The sequence below is a fragment of the Anser anser genome, assembly GCF_964211835.1.
Source record: "Anser anser genome assembly, chromosome: 1".
NCBI classification, from domain to species: domain Eukaryota; kingdom Metazoa; phylum Chordata; class Aves; order Anseriformes; family Anatidae; genus Anser; species Anser anser.
In genome coordinates, this window is record NC_139720.1 from 6,764,357 (window position 1) to 6,784,578 (window position 20,222).

Sequence of the window (20,222 nt, forward strand, 5' to 3'; positions counted from 1 at the left end):
TTTTTTCTGTTTGTTTGTTTGTTTTCACATCTAAAGCTCTTCATAATCAAGTAAAATTTTTGACAGGTATATCGCAGAGGGACTACACGCAATACTACGATCATATCTCTACGCAATGTGAGGAGATCTGTCGATCAATACAGGAGTTTTTCAAGAAACACATACAATATAAATTCTTGGATGAAGACTGTAAGTATCTTAACGCTTCAGTTAGAGGAATGTGGGGAGGAAAGGAGTGCGTTTATAAAGGTTTTTAAGAGGACGCTGCGTTCGTGGTTATAAAGACTTAAAAATGAAGGGTCTACCTTTCTGAAGTTATTTTGCAGGATGCTGGGAGGTTTGTAATTGAAAGGGCTTGCAGGAAGGACTGTCTCTATAGAAATGAGACCTGTTGTCCTGTCCTCTTGCTGAGCCAGGCTTGTTTCCTCCACAGCGCACCAAGTTGCAATGTGCAGAACTCCAGTTCACTGCTGTAGAGCAAAGGGATAAAGTGGTATACGTCAATAAGAATTGATATCCCTGAAATTTTAAGTCCGTGGATGTGTCTCTCTCTCATCATAGCTATTGATTTCACAGGGCTTGGGTCTTTTTGGCTTGGGAGAATGTTATATCTCTAGTGGCTACAGCGTACATTCAGAGCGGTGTTGTTCTTGCCTGACCATAGAACTGAGAACAAAAAACCCCGAAGGAAAAGGTTCAAGCTTTTCAGAAAAGCACAAAAAAAGAGTGAAAGATCTCTTTCAGAGGGCATAATGTGTTTTTTGTTCGTTTGTCTTTTTGCTTGTTGGCTTTTTTGTTTGTTTTTGAAGGCGTTTTCCCCTTATACATGTTTTTAAATAAGAAAAATTCAAAATCCGAGTAATGGGTAAGAAATACTTAACAAAAGACATTAAATAAGTAGGAAAAATAAGAAAATGTTTTAAAGGTGTTTGCTGCTATAGTATTGTTGTATTTTCCAAAGAAAGGATTTGAAATTTCTTTTCAAGAACTTATACAGACTTCTCCTAGAATATTGATGTACAGAATTTTATCTGCTCAAAATTTTGAATGGTATTTGATGAGATTCTACTACACCTGAGCAGCCTAAGTAAATTGTTGCAGTTTGTAAATATGGAGTCCTTTACAAATTTTATGGGAAATAGTTTCCAGACATGGTGTAGTGAGAGTAAGATAGTTCTTTTTGTCATGATGTGTGATCAGGACTGGTGAAAAGTATGATGAAGGAATTTAAATTGGTCTGGCATGAACCAACCCTCGGTTTAATAAAATACATAAACATAAGAATTGTCTGTCAGTTGTATTGTCTTTCATAAAGCTTTGGCCACCCAACCTGTAGGTAAGTTTTGAGCATGGTTAACTATTTTGCTGAGTAACTGGGACAGTCAAATAGATCTGTTCTGACTTTTTAGAAAGGATACCTCCTAATGCCAATCTGTTTTACTGACATTCTTAAAAATTTGACTCTGCACGGTTCCTTTATTTCAGTTTGGACATAATACATACAATTAGTATACTAATTTAACAGATCTCTAGCCCTAACGTTCTGAAGTAAAATCAATCATACAGATCTGACATTCTGATTACTGTTTTAATTTTCCTCTGTGTTCCAACATAATTTCAGCTGGTGTGTAATCAACTGATAGATAAGAATTCAGGGCGCTATTTTTAGAAATCAACGCCTAGATTTAGGCTCTGAAACTGCTGCCTAGTGAACTAAAAGATCTGAAGCGTTGTCCTGTGTAAAGTAAAACTGTGCCATCTGAATTACCTTCTGGGGGAAAAGAAGTTTCAGGGTCACCTACTGGGGTGGAGGTTTGTTAACCTTTTGGTCTTGGGCACTAAGTGAGGTGTCTGGCCAGTTCTTCTGCAGAGAAATGCCATGCAGAAAACATTTTCTGCCCTCTTTTTATCCCCCATACCTTCATTCATCCCCCGGCGTATTCCTTGATTCACTGTCTGGTAGCATATGTGTTGTTAACAATGAAAATCTGGGTTTACTTGTTTGTTTGCTTTTAAAAGGAAAGGTATTATAGCTCTTTCCCCGACTTCTTGCTTCGTTGAGGCTTTCAGTGCTGTTTGCTCTGCTTTTTCCAGTTGGTCTGGTAGCATCTCCAGATGGAAGAGTTGAGTCAGAGCAGCTGAAGCACTGCGGAGTCAGAGCAGTAAGATAACAGATGGGCGAGTGCTTTTTAAATACTTCTAAATGGTGATAGAACCCTCTAAAATCCTCTCATAAGAGCCTACTGAAAACAATCCTACAGAGGTATTGATGCTCGCTGTAGGGTCAAGCCTTAGCTTACCCTCAGTTTTGGGCAGCTGCAGGTACAGTCTCACTGGCACGCAACATGCCTGTTCTGAAGTGGTCCGTAAAAGAAGAGGGACACGGTTCAAGTTTTTCTCTCTGTTTGCTGTTTGTGAATGTCCCGAATGAGTCACTGAGGTGCAGTCAGTCTTAATGGGGATGTAAATCCCACTAAATGTGGTCAGCCTCAGTGATTAATGATCACTGCTGCCATAGGCTCGCCCCAAGCTGACAGCCATCGTTCAGCCATAAAGCTGAAATGAGAGTTTTTTCATTAGTGAAATATGGCTAATGAGGGTATGTGGTAAAGCAACAAGTTCAGCTGAGCAGCTGGGGAAGAAATCTCGGGTTGCTGTGCTTTTCTTTGCATCGGTGACTTAGCCACCGAGGGCTTGTCTTAGTGAGCAAATCACAGCAATTAATCCTACAGCATCACTTTAAATTGACGTAACCGAGCTTGTGCAAAAAGCTGTGTGGATTCCTAGGCCATATGGCCAAAAACCAGTTACGTGACTGGCTTTAGCTCGGAGTTGTGGTTTGCCCTTAGCGCAGCCAACTTCACACAAAGCAGTAGGTTAAGTTACGGAGTAGCTTTACATGCGTGGATGTGATCAATCAATGTGTCTGCTATTGACAGGCAGCTTCCTGAGGAGCTGCTGAAGCTCAAGTGCTCTTCAGTCATATCCTGAATTTAGTTTATCTTGCATGGATTGGGAAATCTCTTAGTTAGCTGAACTATTCCCTCCCTTATTAGCGAAGGAAGTACAGCGTTTGTCTGAGTTTCTTCTAAATTTGGCTTTTTTTTTTCTTCCTGCTGAACTGGTACAATTTCTGCAAGCAGTCATGCCTGATTGCTTCTCTGTATGTTTTCCGTAGCTGAATGGAAAGACAAAGATTTGTTTAACCATACAGTACAGAAGCTAATAGGTAGATACATCTACAGAGATTTCTGCTTAATTAGGCAATGGGACGGACAACAATGTGACTACGCAAGACGGCTTGACTTAAATCACTGAGCAGCAGAGTCTCTTTTATAGAGCTGGTGATAATCACTAGGTGTGCAGTATCTATCTGCAGTATCTGCTCTGTTTTACTTTAAATATAACCATTTCAGGGCCAGCTCATCTTCAGCATGCCCACTGACTCCTGTCTTCCTACAACCTGTTTGTCTTATCTGCTGAATTCCTAATCTCTCTGAAGCAGGAACTTTCTCTTATTACATGTTTGTGCCACGTCTAGCACAATGGAGTCTTGATCCTTCCTTGAAATTTCTCACTTCTGCTGCAAAACAAACAGCAGTAATGTAGAAGATAAGCTTCTCTCAGTGCTAAGAGTTTATCAAATGTTCTCCATTGGGGGAAAAATCAGCAGAACAAACCTGAATTAAATGGAAAAGCCTGGCAGACGCTCTCTCAGTGCATTAACAGTAGTTCTTGAAATTTTTCAACTTCCTCTTGGAAATGAACCTAATTCTGGCTTTCAGTTCTTTGGATGTATTGACTTTGCAGATTGTGCCGTGTATACAAGTATGTGTTTAATTTTAGACAACTTCTGTGGAATTGTATATCTTTAAAGATTAACATATGTATTTCTGTTTTTCAGTTGTTTTTGATGTCTACAGAGACAGCAGGGTAAGTGAACAACAGATTATGTATGTCCTTAGTATTGAATTGTTTGTTCTGTGGAAACAGCACCTGAAACACTACAGAGATGAAACAAATAATAGCTTCATCTTCCTAGAAGTGGTCCTGGCAAAAAAAAATAAAAACAAAAAACGTCAAAAACCATTACCTAGTTTTACCATTCTCTTTCCCAGTTCCTTTTCAAAGTTTTCTGCTGTCAACGGTAGGAGAATGATAGGATTAGGGGTGCAAGTATGTCTGTGCCAGTGATGTAATTATTTACTAAATATCTTCTTCCAGACAAGTAATCTGTTTTAAAGAACATACCTTTGGTTTCAGCTGCAATTCAGTCTGAATTGCCTTCTACTGAGGGCAATTTAGTTTTCTTTTAAGATAGATACTTAATATCGTACAATATCACTAAACAGTTTTAGTGAAGCAGTACTTGTTATTAAGGCTCCCTCTAGATAGTCCCTACTGCAGGTGCTTTTGACAGAAATGTATCTGAACACTCAGCCAGAATGACTGGCATATTTCAAAAATTACGGGGAAAAGAGGATGTTTTGCTCACTGAAAAAATGCAGGAGATTCTTATGACTTTTTCTTCCAAAAATTATTTCTTTGGCATTTTGTCCTGTGATCAACCGTATAGCATCTGAACTGATCCAAGCTAATCATTTCTTCAGACTGTCCTTCAGAGGTTGGCAAATAATAACTCCCTTCCTCTAGGTTACAAAGGGATGATCATTATAAGAGTATATGAGTGTTGCGTGCTTGGTTTGAGGCAGATGGAAGCTAATTGTTTTCTTCTCAAATTATTCCAGCCGTGATTTCGAGTGCTCAGCAAATCAGAACCTTGAACATCTGGATAGTGACAGAGCAGGGAGAAATGTCCCACCCTAACTTCACAGGCTGATACCTGCATTAATCACTTTCACCTTTCCTAGTGTCAATGGAGGAGTAGGTCATATGAACTGTGCTCTAAAGGCACATATATTTATATTATCTTAAAAGCAATCACAGCCAAAAAATGCATTATATAGCCTTAAATCTCAATACCTGATTTTGGGAATAACATTAACACATGAGAATTAAATACTTGTTTTAGCTTAAATTTATTTCCAAATCCTTATCCAGAAATGCAGAAAAAGATGTTATCGAACGCTATGTACTTTTAAAAGTCTCGTTGTTTGACGTGTTTACAGTTAAGGGACTGGGAAAAGTCTTTATTTGAGGTGAGTTAGGAGTATTTGTAGTAAGTCCTAATTATGACTTTGAATGTTGCTAAAGTATCTTTTTAATCGTGTAATAGTAAATCATGCCATTGTTTGCAAAACAGAAACAAAACAAGAATATGCCATGTGAAAAGTAACTACTGTATTGTTACTCAGCACAGCTTTTAATGTATGTACCTAAAATCAGGCTGCAGGCTGAAAACAGCCATGCTGAATGGCAATGAAAACTACCTGCCTGGACTCAAATCATCAGACTTTAGGATGCTGTCAGCCGAAAGGAGAATGAATGCTTTAGCATCTAGCCAGGTTCTGCTTTTGGGTACTCCACTTCACAGCTGAAGCATGAAGACAGATTATTTAAGTAAAAGGTCTCAGCCTGTGTGATCTCAAATGAACAGTGTTTCTTCATCTGTCAGGATAAAATATATCTGTTTGTAGATATCTCTTGGCGCCTTTTACCCTCAGGTCTTGTAAACTGCCAGATAGCCCTGTGTGTCAAGTCTTCCTCCTTTCACACATGCTTTTGTGGTTTGCAACTGTATTATTCATTGCTCCCTTTGTGTGCGGGTTACAGGCAGCAAAAGAATATTGAGTGTTGCTGAGTCTGATTAATTTCCAGAGCCCATGCTCTTCTTCGGGCTGGTTGCATGGCAACCTCACCTACAGAATGAGAGAAATGTCCAATGTCTGCTTACTTTAAATTCTTTCAACTCTAAATATTCAGCTTGGACAAGCTTGTTCTTTGCTGTAGTTGTGGGAGAGAGCAAACCCCTCCACATGCTTTCTTTAGTTACTCGAGAGGCTGCAGAGTGCTCTGCCGCAAGGCCAGCTCATTGAGTCGGAGGATGCCATAGAATCAGCAGTTGCCCTGTTGAGAACAACTTTTTCTCTGTCTGCCTCTCCTGGTACGCTCTCTTCACCAAGCACATCTGAGCTAGCACCTGACTTGGCAGACCACTCATCTTTTAAGGAAGAAAAACCGTCGTGCAGTCTTCAAAGCCCGATGAACTGGAGACCTAGCCCTGAAGAAGTCATACTGCAGGACTAGTAGCCTGTTTTCACTTGGATACACTTTATTTTTTTTCTGCTAGCAGCATGCATCGTTGTGCAACAGCTGACCAGCCTGAGACTGAGCTCTGCTGTTGCTCCTTTTCTATCTTTTACAAGTCTTACACCTTGTAACCATGTTCAAGACAAGTCACTGTATTAAGACGAGGAAAAGCAAGACGAGTGGCTCCGGAGCACTGCTAGTTCACAACTCTTCTTGTTAACATGCAAACGTGTGCTAGCGTCTCTGCTCAAGAGCATTGTCACCGTGCATGAAGGTGCAGCTGGAGTTAGGGAAATGTAACAGTTTGGTTTGCGTTTTATCTATCTTTTAACTTCCTTTAAACAGTCTTTGTCACAAGCACTTCCTTTCAGCAGCGTGCTGCTTAATGCTTCAGTAAAACAAAGCATGAAGGTGTCATGGTATGGTAAATCTAGTGGTTCCTGTTTTAGGATGAGAGAAAAAATCTCATGTAATACATGTTTTTTTTTCTCCCTCCAGATATGCACAACTTTGCTTCTCTGGCTTGTGCATTTCTGTGCTCTCATGACAAAGATCACGTATGTCAGAAGGCAGCAGATAAATAGCTTTACTCCTGCTCTTCAGATACACAGTGCATGGCATCTTAAACCACATTTAAATAAGAGAATTGCATAGAAGACTTGAATGAGTATTTAATCTGAAGAAAAGATGGTTTGGTTACCGACCCAGAGTTGTATACATTCCCTTTATCGAGGCCTGAGAAAATGTGTTTGGTTTGTTCGCCACTTTTCATCAGTTTGCTACTACTGGAGCTCAGCAGAGATTTAAGGCGGTCTCAAGGAAGCAATTGGTGTTGTGGATGGAGTACTGCTGTCTGCAGAGAGGGAAAACACTGCTAGGGTGCTCACAAAAACCAGATGTTGCTTTCAGTAGTCTCAAACCAATTTTCTTTTTTTTTTTTTTTTTTCCTACGGTACATCTTTTCCCTAGAGAAATGACCTTGAATTTGTATTTAAAAAAGAAAAGCACGACACCCAACAATTTCATGTATTTGGGGTGAGGAAGAGACTCTGTGAAAGCCTTTCATAAGGAAGTCCTTTATTAAGTGTAAACATTTTTGATGCAAGGAAAGATTCTCTGAACTGCACAATGAACTTTGCCAGCCACTGCTTCTGCCTGTGATTAAATTGGTTCATTAGCTTGTTTTTCTAGTGCGATAGAATGAATCTAAATTTCAGATTCCTCCTCCCAATGCCTTGGAGCTAACAAGATGTCCCCATTAGCAAAAGTAAAACATCGCTTATAATGAGAATTTGTGACTGTGTTTCAGGCAGGACCAGAGACAGAAAATGATAGCAGAGCTTGCCCCTGTTTGCAGTCTGCACCGACGGTGTCAATTTTGGTTCAGAGGTGTTGCAATTTAGCAGATTTGTGCTTCCTCACCCTTCCAAAAGTAAGAAGCAGGTCCGTGTCCCTGCAGTTCAGAGTTTCTTTTGCAGCTGTCTGGTGTCGGTAGCACCGTTGCAGTGTATTTGCTTCCTAAAACCCTGTTTGGGACAGCTGTACCCCATCGATCTACCTGGAGGGAGTGAGACCTGTGACAGTCTGCGTGCAAACCCCAGTGTCACAGGTCACCGCGCTGGCACGGTTCCCATTCCCATTCACAGGAAACATCACCGCTTTCGTCTGCGCTGGGACTCCCCCCACCTGCATTAGTAACTCCGTGCAGATGATGGCAGGCTGCTTTTAGCCTCTAGCATTTCTGCTGTCGGCTATTGGGTGGGTTTCTACTCGTTTCCCACTCTGCAGCGCCTCTGAGGGTGGTTGAGGCAGTGTGGGTGGGAGAGGAAGTCTCCATGCTACTCTGTGACTGAAGGCTTCAAAGGGATCTTTGTAAGTTAGAAAACAGATGGCTCTAGTGTAAACCATTAAAGGTACGTGCAGTTTGTATCAAAATAGGAAGGCTCTCTCAGAGAAGGAAGATCCTTTAGGAACGAGGGAGGGAAAAAGCAAAATAATCTTTCAGTAGCTATACAGTTTCAGGTTTGGTTTCCAATTCCAATCGGTCTTTACTAAATACAATAAAACCCTCCAGTACCAGATGTTACAACAAGCTTTTTCTCTCCATATTTGATAGATCAGATTTCTTCCAGATGTGATGCTTGTTTTGCTAGTTTTTACTACCAGTTGTATTCATGTTTCATTGTAATTCATCATAAAGTATTTGTTTTATTAGAATAGATGACGCTTTCTTGGGTAAGAAAAGAAGGCAGTGCACTGGGGGTTGCATCTCGAGATGACTCAAGGAATTCAAGCTCTTTCTTGCTCCTGGCAGACTTCTGTTACCTTTAATAAGTCATGTTAGTCTCCCTGCTTTCATTTTTCAGTTGTAAGTAGGCATGCTCTTGTGCATGCTACCAGAACTGTTCGGCATATTAATATATTAAAGACAAGGCAGGAGACAATCTGGACTACTAGTGATATTAAAATGCCTTTAAGTTACTGTTTTATTTTATTTTTAATCTATATCTGTGCAGCTTTCATGATCTCCACTAGCATTTTGCAGACCGTGCTCTGTTCTTTTACAATTCCTTCTGAGAGTACAGGAGTGCTGAGGCAGCTCTTAATGGAAAGCAAAATCCCTGTTTCTCATTTCTTTTTTTTTTTCCATCCTTCTTTATTCATGCTGTCTGTGAGTCATGGAGGACCACAGCAAAACTTCTGTGCTCTCATCCTTGTATAAACTGTACCTTGTGTAGAAGGGAATTCAGTTTATTTGAGCTCTGACTGATTTTCTGCCTAAAGTAATAATAATAAAATATAAATTCAAAGCTTGCTATGTTTTAACTGTTCGATGTTAAGTATGTTAGAATACTTTCAATGTGTTAGAACAGGTGATTGCAATTTTGACACCTTTTTTTTTGTCTGTAAAGACCAGGCATATTACAGTAGAAGAAGTGTGTGTGTGTTCTGGTTTTGTTTAAAATGTTATGGCTTGTTTTAACTCTTTTGTTGTTCTGTTGCAGGGTAAGATTTGGCTAATAGATTTTAACCCATTTGGAGAAGTAACAGATTCACTGCTGTTTACGTGGGACGAACTGACCTCTGGGAGAAATTTGAAAGGCGAGCAGAGTGAAGAGGAAGCAACAGAACAGGTAAGGCTGTGCTGTGAGGAAGGCTGGTGAGTAAATCTAAAAGGTGTTATGGCCTCTGCTGCTTCTTTATGATGAAATTGTGATGCAAATCCCATTGAAGTAAATGGATGTCCTTGATTCTTGAAATATAAACTCTTTGTAGGAAGAATTGATCTTTTTAGGTGGTAGTTAATCTCAACAAGTACTACCTGCTAGTTTTAGATGCCTGCAAAGGAATTTTTATTTCAAACCATACAAACCCATATTGCAGTTCTGACTTCAGTTGAAGATGATGCCCCAAAACTTGGTTTGATGCATCTTAAATTTCTCCTCATTCTTTTCAATTTCATTTAAAATTTGTTACTTTTCTATATAATCACTTGAAGTTTTGTTTTTTTTCTGATACTCATCATACAAGCTCTCCCTGAGTTCCAGATTTACATTTGGTGGGAGGCAAAAGAAGCTTAACTTCTGTGTCTCTCATACTAAATGCCCTCAGGGAAGAAGCGTTGTCCTTTGATTGAACTCCATGACTTGCAGAGCAGGTCTTTTCTGTCTCTCTTCCAAGCTGCCTCTGTAAAAACAAATAACTTCCCATTAATACTGAGAGAGAGGCATAGTCTTCATTTACTTCTACTCCAACTTTTTCCTCCTTGTGTGACTGAGACTGAGCCCTTGCATCTTAACAAGTCCTTGGATGGCTGGATAGGAGATGTAAAGTAGTGTGTTACCTGATCTTGTGAAGCACTTGCTGTTTGTCTGGAGAGCGATGGCTAGTCAAATAGGGCTTTTCTTTAGTTTCTAGCTGTTAAAATGCATTAAGAGTATCTGAAGTATCATGCTATGTAGAGCTTATTTTTAACATTTGGGCTTTGCTTTGATTCCATCACCATTTTCATAATATGTTGAAAGGGAAATAAACTGCTATGCAGGTTACTCTTCATGCTATTTTCTTAGCTTCACGGTCTGGCTATTGCTGTATGAAAATTCATTCAGTGAACCTTTCTGCTAAAACCTGTCTCCTTTGTTAAAAGCATATTCCCAATTCTCAAGCTGTCCATGGAACACCTGAATTTTGGATTTATTTTTCTGTGCACCAGATGCTTTACATAATTTCTCTGGTGTAAGCCCGTATGTAAAGTAGAATGACTTGTCTTCATCCTTCAGCCTAAATTGAATCACAGGATCTGTTGTAAAGTTACCGAATGTCTGTCTTTTAAAATGAAGTTACTTATCGACGTGTAATTGCCAATTAGGTTGCATGTCTAGAGCATCTTTAATGTACAATATGTTGAAGTGAAAATTATATCAAGTTACCTAAAGCCTGCTGCAAGAATTGAGAGGTTTAGAGATACGTCTGGGTATTTTATAGAGCAATTTATTCACCAAAGGCAAAAATATGTCAGAAAGCTTAGGTCATAATTTTGATAAGGTTATATTTGCAAATATGGGTTTAAAGAAGGAACCTGCGAAGAGGGGCTTAGGGATATTATTGTAAATATTTATTCACATAACTCATTGTAGATTGTATTGCCTAAATTCACTGGTAGCTCCATTACTATGGCGCCATTAGAAATGTGTATATGTATTAAACACATTCACAATTGATACACTGTAGAAATTTTGAAGTGAGGAAATGAATGCATTTATTTGACTGTTGATAACATTTTAATTATTGCTCTTAAGTGGGCAGAGTTTTTCATGAAAAAATAGTTGTTAGAAAGTGCAGGTTTAGTTGAGTGAGAACTAAATAAACTCTTTGGCAAGGTGATTCAGACAATATCATGGAGGAGTTCAAATGATTTTAGTGGTTATACTCTTGGACGCTGTTTTTATGTTATCCATTATCTTTTCCAAAGGACTATCCAGTTTTCCGCTGTACAAACAGTAAAGTTACTGTCCAGCCTAGTCCATACCTGAGTTACCGACTGCCAAAAGACTTTGTGGACCTTTCTACAGGAGAGGATGTTCACAAATTAATTGACTTTCTTAAACTGGTAAGAAGTACTGAAAAAAATCCTCACCTTTCATCTCTGTAAAATGGCAACATCTAACTAGGCGCCTGGAATTGTGCTTTTGTAATTAGCATAGATTACATACGTACCTGTAACATATGATATGAAGCTATGATACAAAGTACTGTTGGTTTTTTGTTTGTTTATATATATTTATGTATATATTTTATACATATATACATATTTCTTTAGTGATTAAGAGCACTCTCATTTTGATCTTGCTTCATTTAATTAATTTTATCTTTAGGGAAGCAATGTAAATAAAAATGTAGTCTAAATGGAAATGTATTCTTTGAAGAGCTGAAATTAATGCTTCTAAGAACTTTTTTAAAAGTTAGAAGATGAGTATATTAGAAAAATTCTATTTCTTTATTCCTTTGATAACAGTGACATGAAAACATGACATTTTTGTAATCTGGGGAAGGGAGGGTAAGTTGCCTTCATCTTGACTACTGGCTTCTGCCACCACCATCGTTTTCTGTTGGTTAATGTGTGGGGCAAATCTTGTTCTTTACCGTCAATACAATCCAGTAGTTTGGGATGAGGGAAAGGGTTGATGTATTTGCTGGAAACATTACCTCTTGCCATTCAAAAATGGTTCAGAAACACAGTCATTGTCTGATATCCAATGAATCTGGAAACACTTGTGGTTTACTAGCACTCCCATTTCAGATAAATGTGTCCTAACATTATGAACTCTTCTGTTTCCTTGACAGAAAAGAAATCAGCAAGATGATGACTGAGGTATCAAGAAGCATTACAATGAATTACAAACAAGAAATGAGGCAAAAGTTATATTTAGCGTAACTATTAAGCTATCAATTTAAAGAAAATCTGCTTTTTATAGTCATTGAAAGAACTGAAGAGCTGTTCATCCTCTGTGTTTGTTGGTTTATGCAACAGTGTAGAAAGGCTTTTTCATGGAAACCTGGGGGGTTAGGGTGAGTTCTCCTTGGAATCCACGTTTAATGCAATTATATGGCAATGCAAGCAAGCAACAATCTGAGCATGACTGAATGCCTTCTTATCTCCTAATGTGAAAACTGATGCCACTGAAGTATGCTGTCAGACTCGGGTGATAAATATGACAACCTTTAATTCTTGTGCAGTTAAAACATCAAGAATTCTCCAGATTTCAAGTCAAGTAATGTTTTTGCACTGCAGCTAAAGCTATGAAATTTGTTAAGCTTCATCAAATTTAATTTTGTTTTCATAGCAAAACTTTCTTGGAACTTGTTTTTAACATGATTACGTATCAGACATCAACTTTGGCTTTAATATAAATAGTTAAGCATAACATCAACCCATGATTTTTATATGTGGACTCAGTTTTGTTTCTTTTGTATTAAGTCTCTGAGTTTCTGAAGCATACGATTACTCTTTTAGCTCTTAAATTCGGTATTTATTTGGTACTTCTTCATGTTTTTTGTATAAAAGGAAGTTTGACTAAGTTTGGGGAAACAGAAGCTCTTGTTACTGATTTTCTGTAATTTTTTTTTTAAAGGGGTGTTCAGTTTCAGACTAAAAACCAATTGACTTCTGGATATAGGTGTTTGCATGGCATCAGTAATTTAAGTGTGCCCAACTGAAATGACAGTAAATTCAGAGGTGCTCACAGCCCCTGGAAATCGGTTCCTATTTCGAACCAGTTATGTGATATTTTGTGTGTGTATATAAAGTTGTTCATATTTCTTTGCCTCGCTTTTGCTGGCAAATTGATGTGGCAGTCAGTTACAATCTGGTCTTAGATGCTAAATCTGCACTTAGACATTAAATCGTTTCTTACTGTCTCTATTTAGCTTCAGTTTTCAATGACCTTTGCTTAAAGATTATGCAGATTAAGGATCCAGTTCTACCAAATAGAATTATTAAACATCACAGATTACAACTTCTGGAGTCTTGAGTACAGAATGTGCCCTACCCTTTCCTTCTGAAGCAGTGGAATCTCCTCCATAGCTTTTTGCACATAAATTAAATGGACATTAACTCAGGGCTGGGCTATACGCAATCCTGTCATGCTGTGCGACTTTGGATGAGGTTTTCTCACCCTTGTCAGAGGGTTTCTAAACCCTTGTCAGATTGTAAGTTCCTACCTGATTTAGAAACAAATAATAATAATAAAAATAATAAAAAGCTTTACTCTTTGCTTTGAAGTTACTCCTTCCTGGCCGTAACCTCTTCAGGTCCTGTTACAGAAAGTCCCCACTATAAAAAAAAAATCTGTTCTACATAACTGGGTTCCCCAAAATATCATCTCGTCGTAATTTAAACATATACTCAATATTTACTTTGCTTCTTTCTTTGTCTTTTGGTTACCAGTTTTTGTTGTTGTTATCTGCTAGATCAAAGATTGCTCTTCTACAAGAATTCTCATCCCGTATGACCTTTTGGTCTGTGAAAATAATTAAATGTGTTCCTCTTGGGGAGATGGGGAAGCCAACGTTGCTACATTAAAAATGTGTTATATCAGTTTTAAATGGAAGATATGTGAAGCTTTTAATTCTATTTCAGGTCATAATAAAATCAATTTTTGCCTCTAGCCATCATACAGAAATTTCAAAATACAAAACTGCAGTTGTACAAGCCCTTGTTTCTGTGATTCAATGATACGATCACCATTTGCTGAGTAAGGACTATCTAAATACTATATATTTTTAGTTATATGCCTAAAACATTATATAAAGATATTCGTAATCTAACCTAGATGGCAAAGAGAGAGCTTTAGAGGGAGGTAGCATGTGATCTCTGTGTACAGATCACAGGCTTGTCAAATGGCATCCTCTTAAAGTCTGGCTACGTCTAATGGCTCAAGTGTAGTGAGTCTCTATTCTTGGATGGCAGCTCTGCCACAAGTGTCAAAGAAGTCTTCATTATTTCATGGCCAATGGTTGCGATATTCGATCTCTCAGGTGGATTTGGAATAATGCTCATGTATCTCTGGGCTGTGGACGGTCCATTATATTTGTACTCCTTTGGATCTTCTTTTCCAGTGTTGTCCTCATCTTCCTGACCCACCAATGTAATATATGGGTGAAAGTTAAGATTAGAACAAGCAGCAGCATGGATAATACTGATCTGAATTAAAAAAAACTGTGTCTATTTGTTTCCTGCCTCTTAGATGTTCTGATTTAAGTTTCTGAGTGGTGCTCTATTAAGATCTGAAAAGAACCCTAAAAATAGGGGAATAATTTGTTCCTCAGCTCTGAGCCTCAGTAAAATGAATAGCACTTGTTAGATTCTGGTCACACTGTGTGGTTTGTTAATCCTCATAACTGCATCCGACAGTCTTACCTAGAAATTTCATAAAACTCATTCTTAAGCACTTGCAAGTAGTTGATGTCCAGGGTGCCCTGCTGGCTAGAGGAAAGGCACCACGTCAGACACAGTTCAGGGGTCTGTTTAAGCAGCATAGACTACCAGACGAAAGGCTTTCAAGAGACCATTGCCAGAGGAAGGGGTTCCAAAGTAGATCAGTGGTAGCGTGGAGATGGGTAATAGTGGGGCACAAATGGTGTAAAAAGACTTCCTGGTACTTTTGCGCACACTTGAGTTAGCGTAGCTCTTACAAACCACCTCGGTTCTGAAGTGTTGGCTAGCTGGAGAAGACCACAGGCTACCTGCCAGGGAATACTGCTACACAAATCAGCCTGGCATCTAGTAATAACTTGAACCTCAGAGGTCAGAGTTACGCTATTCGTTTTGTGTTTGGACAGCAAATCTGTGACTCCAGCCAATAAGGTTGTGTTAAAAATCATATCTTTGGTCAAGAGAAGATGGGCCTTAAAGCATAATACAGAGACAGACCGTGGGACGTTTGCTTCATGACAAATACTTGGTAATGCTGCTATTTGGAGGCTTAAGTCCAGCTGTCTTAATAACAGAGGTTTACCAGGATGTGGAATTTACATATATCATCAAATTCAATCTATGATATTGTAAAGATAAAGTCTCCTTGAACTTACAGCCATCTGGAAATTGCATAGAATTAAAATAAGATTTGTTGCCTAACTGGCTTATTTTGTTCAGACCTTAAAAGTACAGAGTCCTTAAGCAGTAATGTGTGATCATAGATTTTTGTAATAATAAAGAGATTAGCACTGCCCTAAGAGACTTCTGATTCTTTGAAACAGCATTTCTGCCAAGAGGAAAAAAACAATCAGTACTTTTTATTTCTGGTCTTCAGGGCTCACGTTCAGATACTAGAGTAGGGCTTAAAATTTTGGTTTGTCTCACATGACCCAGGATCTCTGAATGTGGGTTCCTGTGTCTTCAGGTGGAGGTTTTAGCTTCTGACTCTGGTTCTGGCATGAAACTCTACGTCCTGCCAGACTGTTGCACTTCACTGATGTAAATAAATTATTAATTGGCCTGAGACTCTCTCCAGCAGAGAGAACGAAGCAACATGTTCGACTAAAATGTCTTTACACCGGTATGGGTAATACAGGAGAGGAACTCAGTGTAAGTATATCTCAAAACTCTGGTTGATGGGCATTGCAGAGACTTTGGGAGACAAACCGGAGAACTGGGATAGAGAGATGTGGTTCGTTCAGGAAGGATTGATGCCGAGCCATCATGCTCAAGAGCAAGTGTGTCCGTATGTACAAAGCTTGGGAAGCTAGATGTTCCCACAACAGGAAAAGCAGAAGCTGTGCTCTAGTTGGTATTAGGATAGACTAACTAAAGAAAAAAAAGAAGTCAAATGGGGACTTTAGACATCAGGTCGACAAATAAAGTCTGGTGGAAATGGGAGGTATTTGCTATTCCTGTATCTGTTGGGAAAGTAACATGGGAAGACCTGGAAAGACAAAGAGTTAATGATTTTTTTTCAAGAGAACAGAATTTGTATCTCAGAAGGTGTAGGGTGTTGTACTAGGGTCAGCTGTTTTTGGATTACATTCAGGCTTATTACAAGTGCTTAAATGTCTTGAAGTCGGAGGTAATTCAAGTGGAAGCGTCTGCAGAGTCGGTGTTGAATGCTCTTGGGAAGGGAGGGAAAGAAGCAGAACGAGGACCTCAGAAGGCAGCTCCAGTGAGCATGGGTGTTGGTGCCTGGGTCCGTTTGGAAAATGATGAGTGGGATAAGGAAATTGAGGGGAGCTGCTTTTTTTTTAATGGCCCAGCAGCAATCTCCTAATGTGAAGAGAAAAATTGCATAGCAAGGACTTCTAAGGATCAATCAAAATGAAACTGCAGAAATTGGAAGGAAAGGCACATGATTAAGTGTGAAAAAATGAGGGAACAGAGGAAGAAATGATGAACGATTCAGAGAAAACTGATGCAAGTAATGTTTTCCTTGCCTCACTTTCTTTTTGCAAGCAAAAGAAGGAAACGGACTAAATTATCACAGTGTGGTAGGAAAAAAACTACACTTGGAATAGTTACTGGTATGTAGTCAGAGAAGGTGTTTCTTCTAGTAAGGTCTGCATCTTTCTGTATCTTCATTAGTGACTTGAGTGGTGAAATAAGTAGCCCATATAAAAATCTGTGGTTGTCACCAGCTTGAGAATACGTGCAGGCACTTCAGATGGCTATATAAGACTTGGAAATGGCCGTAATACCCGGGGAAAAAATGGCCTGAAATCACCAGGAAGAAATTTGATAAAGGTGAGTGCAAAGTGCTGTTCTTCGAAGGAGATAGCAGGCGTTCGGATACCAAATGGGGAAATCGCTGGCGGAGCAGCAGGACGGTGGGAGTGGGTGAGGTACAGGAGGGACCATTAAACGCAAGGCGATAATAAGCTGTTGGGGGAGGAAAAAGGCAGGTGTCATTGTGGGCTAGCAGGGGAAGGACACGTAAGAAACGCGATTATGTTGCTTGGTTTGGCGATGGCGTGCTGCAGCGTCCAATTTTAGGCATGATATTTCGAGAAATATGTCGATCATTGGAGAGTGGCCAGAGGGAGGGAGGATCATTATCACAAGAAAACGCGGCTTGTTAGGAAAGACAAAATCTGGATCCTTCAATAAGGAAAGTGGCGCTGAGCTCCATGTTGTTTCTGAAAGAAACTGGCAGTGTGTGGCAAAGGCGAGCAGGGAGAGACCTCCGAAAAATTATTCTACTCCCAGCCCTAAAGTAAGCTGCATGGGGAGTCTGGGGAACCCTGCAGGAACCTATTGCTTTATGCTTGATTTTACTTGAGACCCTTCCTCGCCCTGCTTCTTCAGGACTCGGTGCAAATTTCAGCCTTACCCAGCAAGACAACCCTCCCTGGGACTTCACATCCCCTCTGTGGGTGCCGCGTGTCCTTTCCCAGTTGTACCTGTGCTTGATTTCATCGATTTCATCTGGATGCCCCTGGTGTTCTCCCGTCTGCACGTGGCCACCACCATCTCCTTTGGGGACACAGTGGTCCAGCCCTGCTCAGAGCACGGGGGTGAAGAGGAGGGTGAGTTCAGCTCCAGCACTGGGGTTGGATTTGGATTTTCTGCCTCGCAGGGAGGCAACGATCAACACCAAGCAGTGCAGCAGTGTTAGGGAACAGCAGTTATTCTCTCTCGCAGAAACCATTTGATTGGCATCAGTGAGCTGCAAAACGACCTGGTGGGCTTGCTGATGGGTCGGGATTGCCTGCAGATAGGTTTTCTCTCTAACCTCACAGCAAGGGGAAGAAAACTCATCTGGTGCCTTTTGTTCTCGCATACACCCGGGAAAGGGAGAGCGGCTCATTTGGAGGGGAGATGCAGATCGGGAGCAGGTGAGGAAAAAGGAAGACGGTGCCACATTGGAAGGCCTCTGTCTCAAAGGGTTTGCTAATCGCCTTGCAGCATTTGGTGTTCTTTGGAGCATAAATATCCACAGAACAGAACAAAAGAAAAAAGCATTAGTATAATTCGCTGGTAATGTTTAATTACAGAAAATCCTGCATGATGATGCTCTGTGTTTGTTGTGTTTCTTGAACCCCTTTCAATGACCTTGAGGTTTGTCAGAAATACTTGAATCAAAGAACTTTGGTAAATCTGGACACTTTTGATGTGCTTCAGATGACCTTTGTCCCTAAAGAAGACCTGAAGCCAAGGGATAATGAGTGCTAATTGCTGCTTTTTCACCTGTCAGGCCCACCTGGCTCTAAGAAGTGATTGATGACTCCTCCTTCAGTCTCAGAGCATGTGAGGTTTATTTGCAGAATTAGCCGTCGGGGAAGAGCTGTGCATTTCTGACTATCTGACATCTCAAATATCTCGGCAATCTGCAAACGAGCCACCTCTTCCCTCTCCCTCCCCAAATCCTGCCTAGCAGTTTGACCAGGTTGCTCCCCAACATTTTGATCACAGAATCATCCAGGCTGGAAGAGACCTCCAAGATCGCCGAGTCCAACCTCTGACCTAACACTAACAAGTCCTCCACTAAACCATATCACTGAGCTCTACATCGAAACGTCTTTTAAGGACCTCCAGGGATGGTGACTGAAATGTTAATGTAAACATGTTTTTGAACGTAACATTGGGATGTCTGGGTTACGTTTTTCTTGGAACATAAATGCAAGTCCATGTGGAGGTAATCCAGCCTGAGCTTCTTCTGGGCATGGAAGCAGTTGCTCCGTTTGATGTTATTTTCCTAAGCAAAAGATTATCCGCTTCTCTTTAATATGGACGTATAATTTCTAAACTTCAATTATGTTGTTTTAATACATATCCTAAAGATAATTCTCCTTAATTATTACCTTAAGCACACAGCTCAGATGCTGTTTACACATTATATACACACATTTTCAGTAAGGGAATCTGCATTAGTCCTAAATTTTGACGTGTTTTTCATTATCTAGGGTGCTAATAAGTTAGTCAGCCTACAGCTTTCATATGTCAGGAGATGAGGGGCTGTGGTGACTTCATGGCTGCAGAACCCTCTTTAAAATTAGAGGAGGAGAAAAATAGTACCCAACCCTGAAATAAATTAACTGGAGTCATTCCAGACACCTGCAACCGCCATGTGTAACCATCAGTCTTGTGGCTGGCATTTATAGCAAGAGAAACAGGTTTCCGGGTGGAACAGCATTAACCAGCTGAAGCCTACGAATGGTGTTGTGCACAGGTGATGAGTTTTCTTCTGAGGACTCTTCAGCAAGGACTCTGACTTTAAAAGGTCGTCCCCCGGGCAGGAGGCTCTCCCTTGTGCTCTGCGCTCACCGTGTCATCCAGCACCGGGAGCTTCGATCCGTCTTGAGGCTGGAAGGGGAGGAGGCACGATGGCTGGATGGGTGTTACGCTGAGATTCAGGTCTTCAGGCTTCAAGTGGCTGCTGTGAAACAAAACCCACTGGTTTTCTGCTGCGTTCAGCTTGCAGAAGCTTCTCCAGCAGAAGCACAGAACCTCTGTGTATCCGTGACCTCCTGGGACATCTCGGTGATGGGCTGAAAGCCACGGCTATGGTTGAGGACAGGAGGTCTTCCCATGTGGGGTGTTCCACCTTACTCACTCTTCTCTCTGCAATAGCCTGTTTTGGGGCCTAGGGCTTCAGAACAAGCCCTGCACCCATGGCACCCGCAGCTGTGCATGGAGAGGGTCTTGGTAGGGAGAAGCTGCAGGATCAAGTATTCGCTGTGAGGAAAGGACCAGAAAGAGCTGACGCCGAGGATGCATACAATCCTTTTTTTCTGTGTATAGTGGGGCTAACAAGGTCTGGTTTCCAAAGGTCTTACGCTCCTGGTGTCTACACAGGCTCCTATGTCTTAACCTCGTGTCCCTCCCATGTGCCCTGTTCTTCTTCCTCAGCCTTTTCTGGTCCTCAGCCATGGGCAAGGCAAGGCACAGCCTCCTGGGGCTAAATTTGAGTTGTCCATTGGCTCAGTTACTCATGGGCTATCTGCTCAGCCAGGGCAAATAACACATTAATGTTACCCTTGTGTTGAAGTTTATTACGGAAAACGCTAATTTCAGACTTTTCTTT

The 20,222-nt window shown here is 40.4% G+C and overlaps 1 protein-coding gene across 1 annotated transcript in view; it reads left to right on the forward strand.

The window, feature by feature from the left end:
* Positions 1-13,916, forward strand: part of CDC123 (cell division cycle 123) — a 35,701-nt gene extending 21,785 nt beyond the window's left edge. Inside the window, exons 9-13 of the mRNA XM_083819777.1 lie at positions 67-189; positions 3,905-3,933; positions 9,216-9,344; positions 11,183-11,320; positions 12,055-13,916. Coding sequence (XP_083675903.1) covers positions 67-189; positions 3,905-3,933; positions 9,216-9,344; positions 11,183-11,320; positions 12,055-12,081 — 446 coding nt within the window. The 3' untranslated portion in view covers positions 12,082-13,916. The remainder of the gene's footprint in view (positions 1-66; positions 190-3,904; positions 3,934-9,215; positions 9,345-11,182; positions 11,321-12,054) is intronic.
* The last annotated feature ends 6,306 nt before the right edge of the window (positions 13,917-20,222 follow it).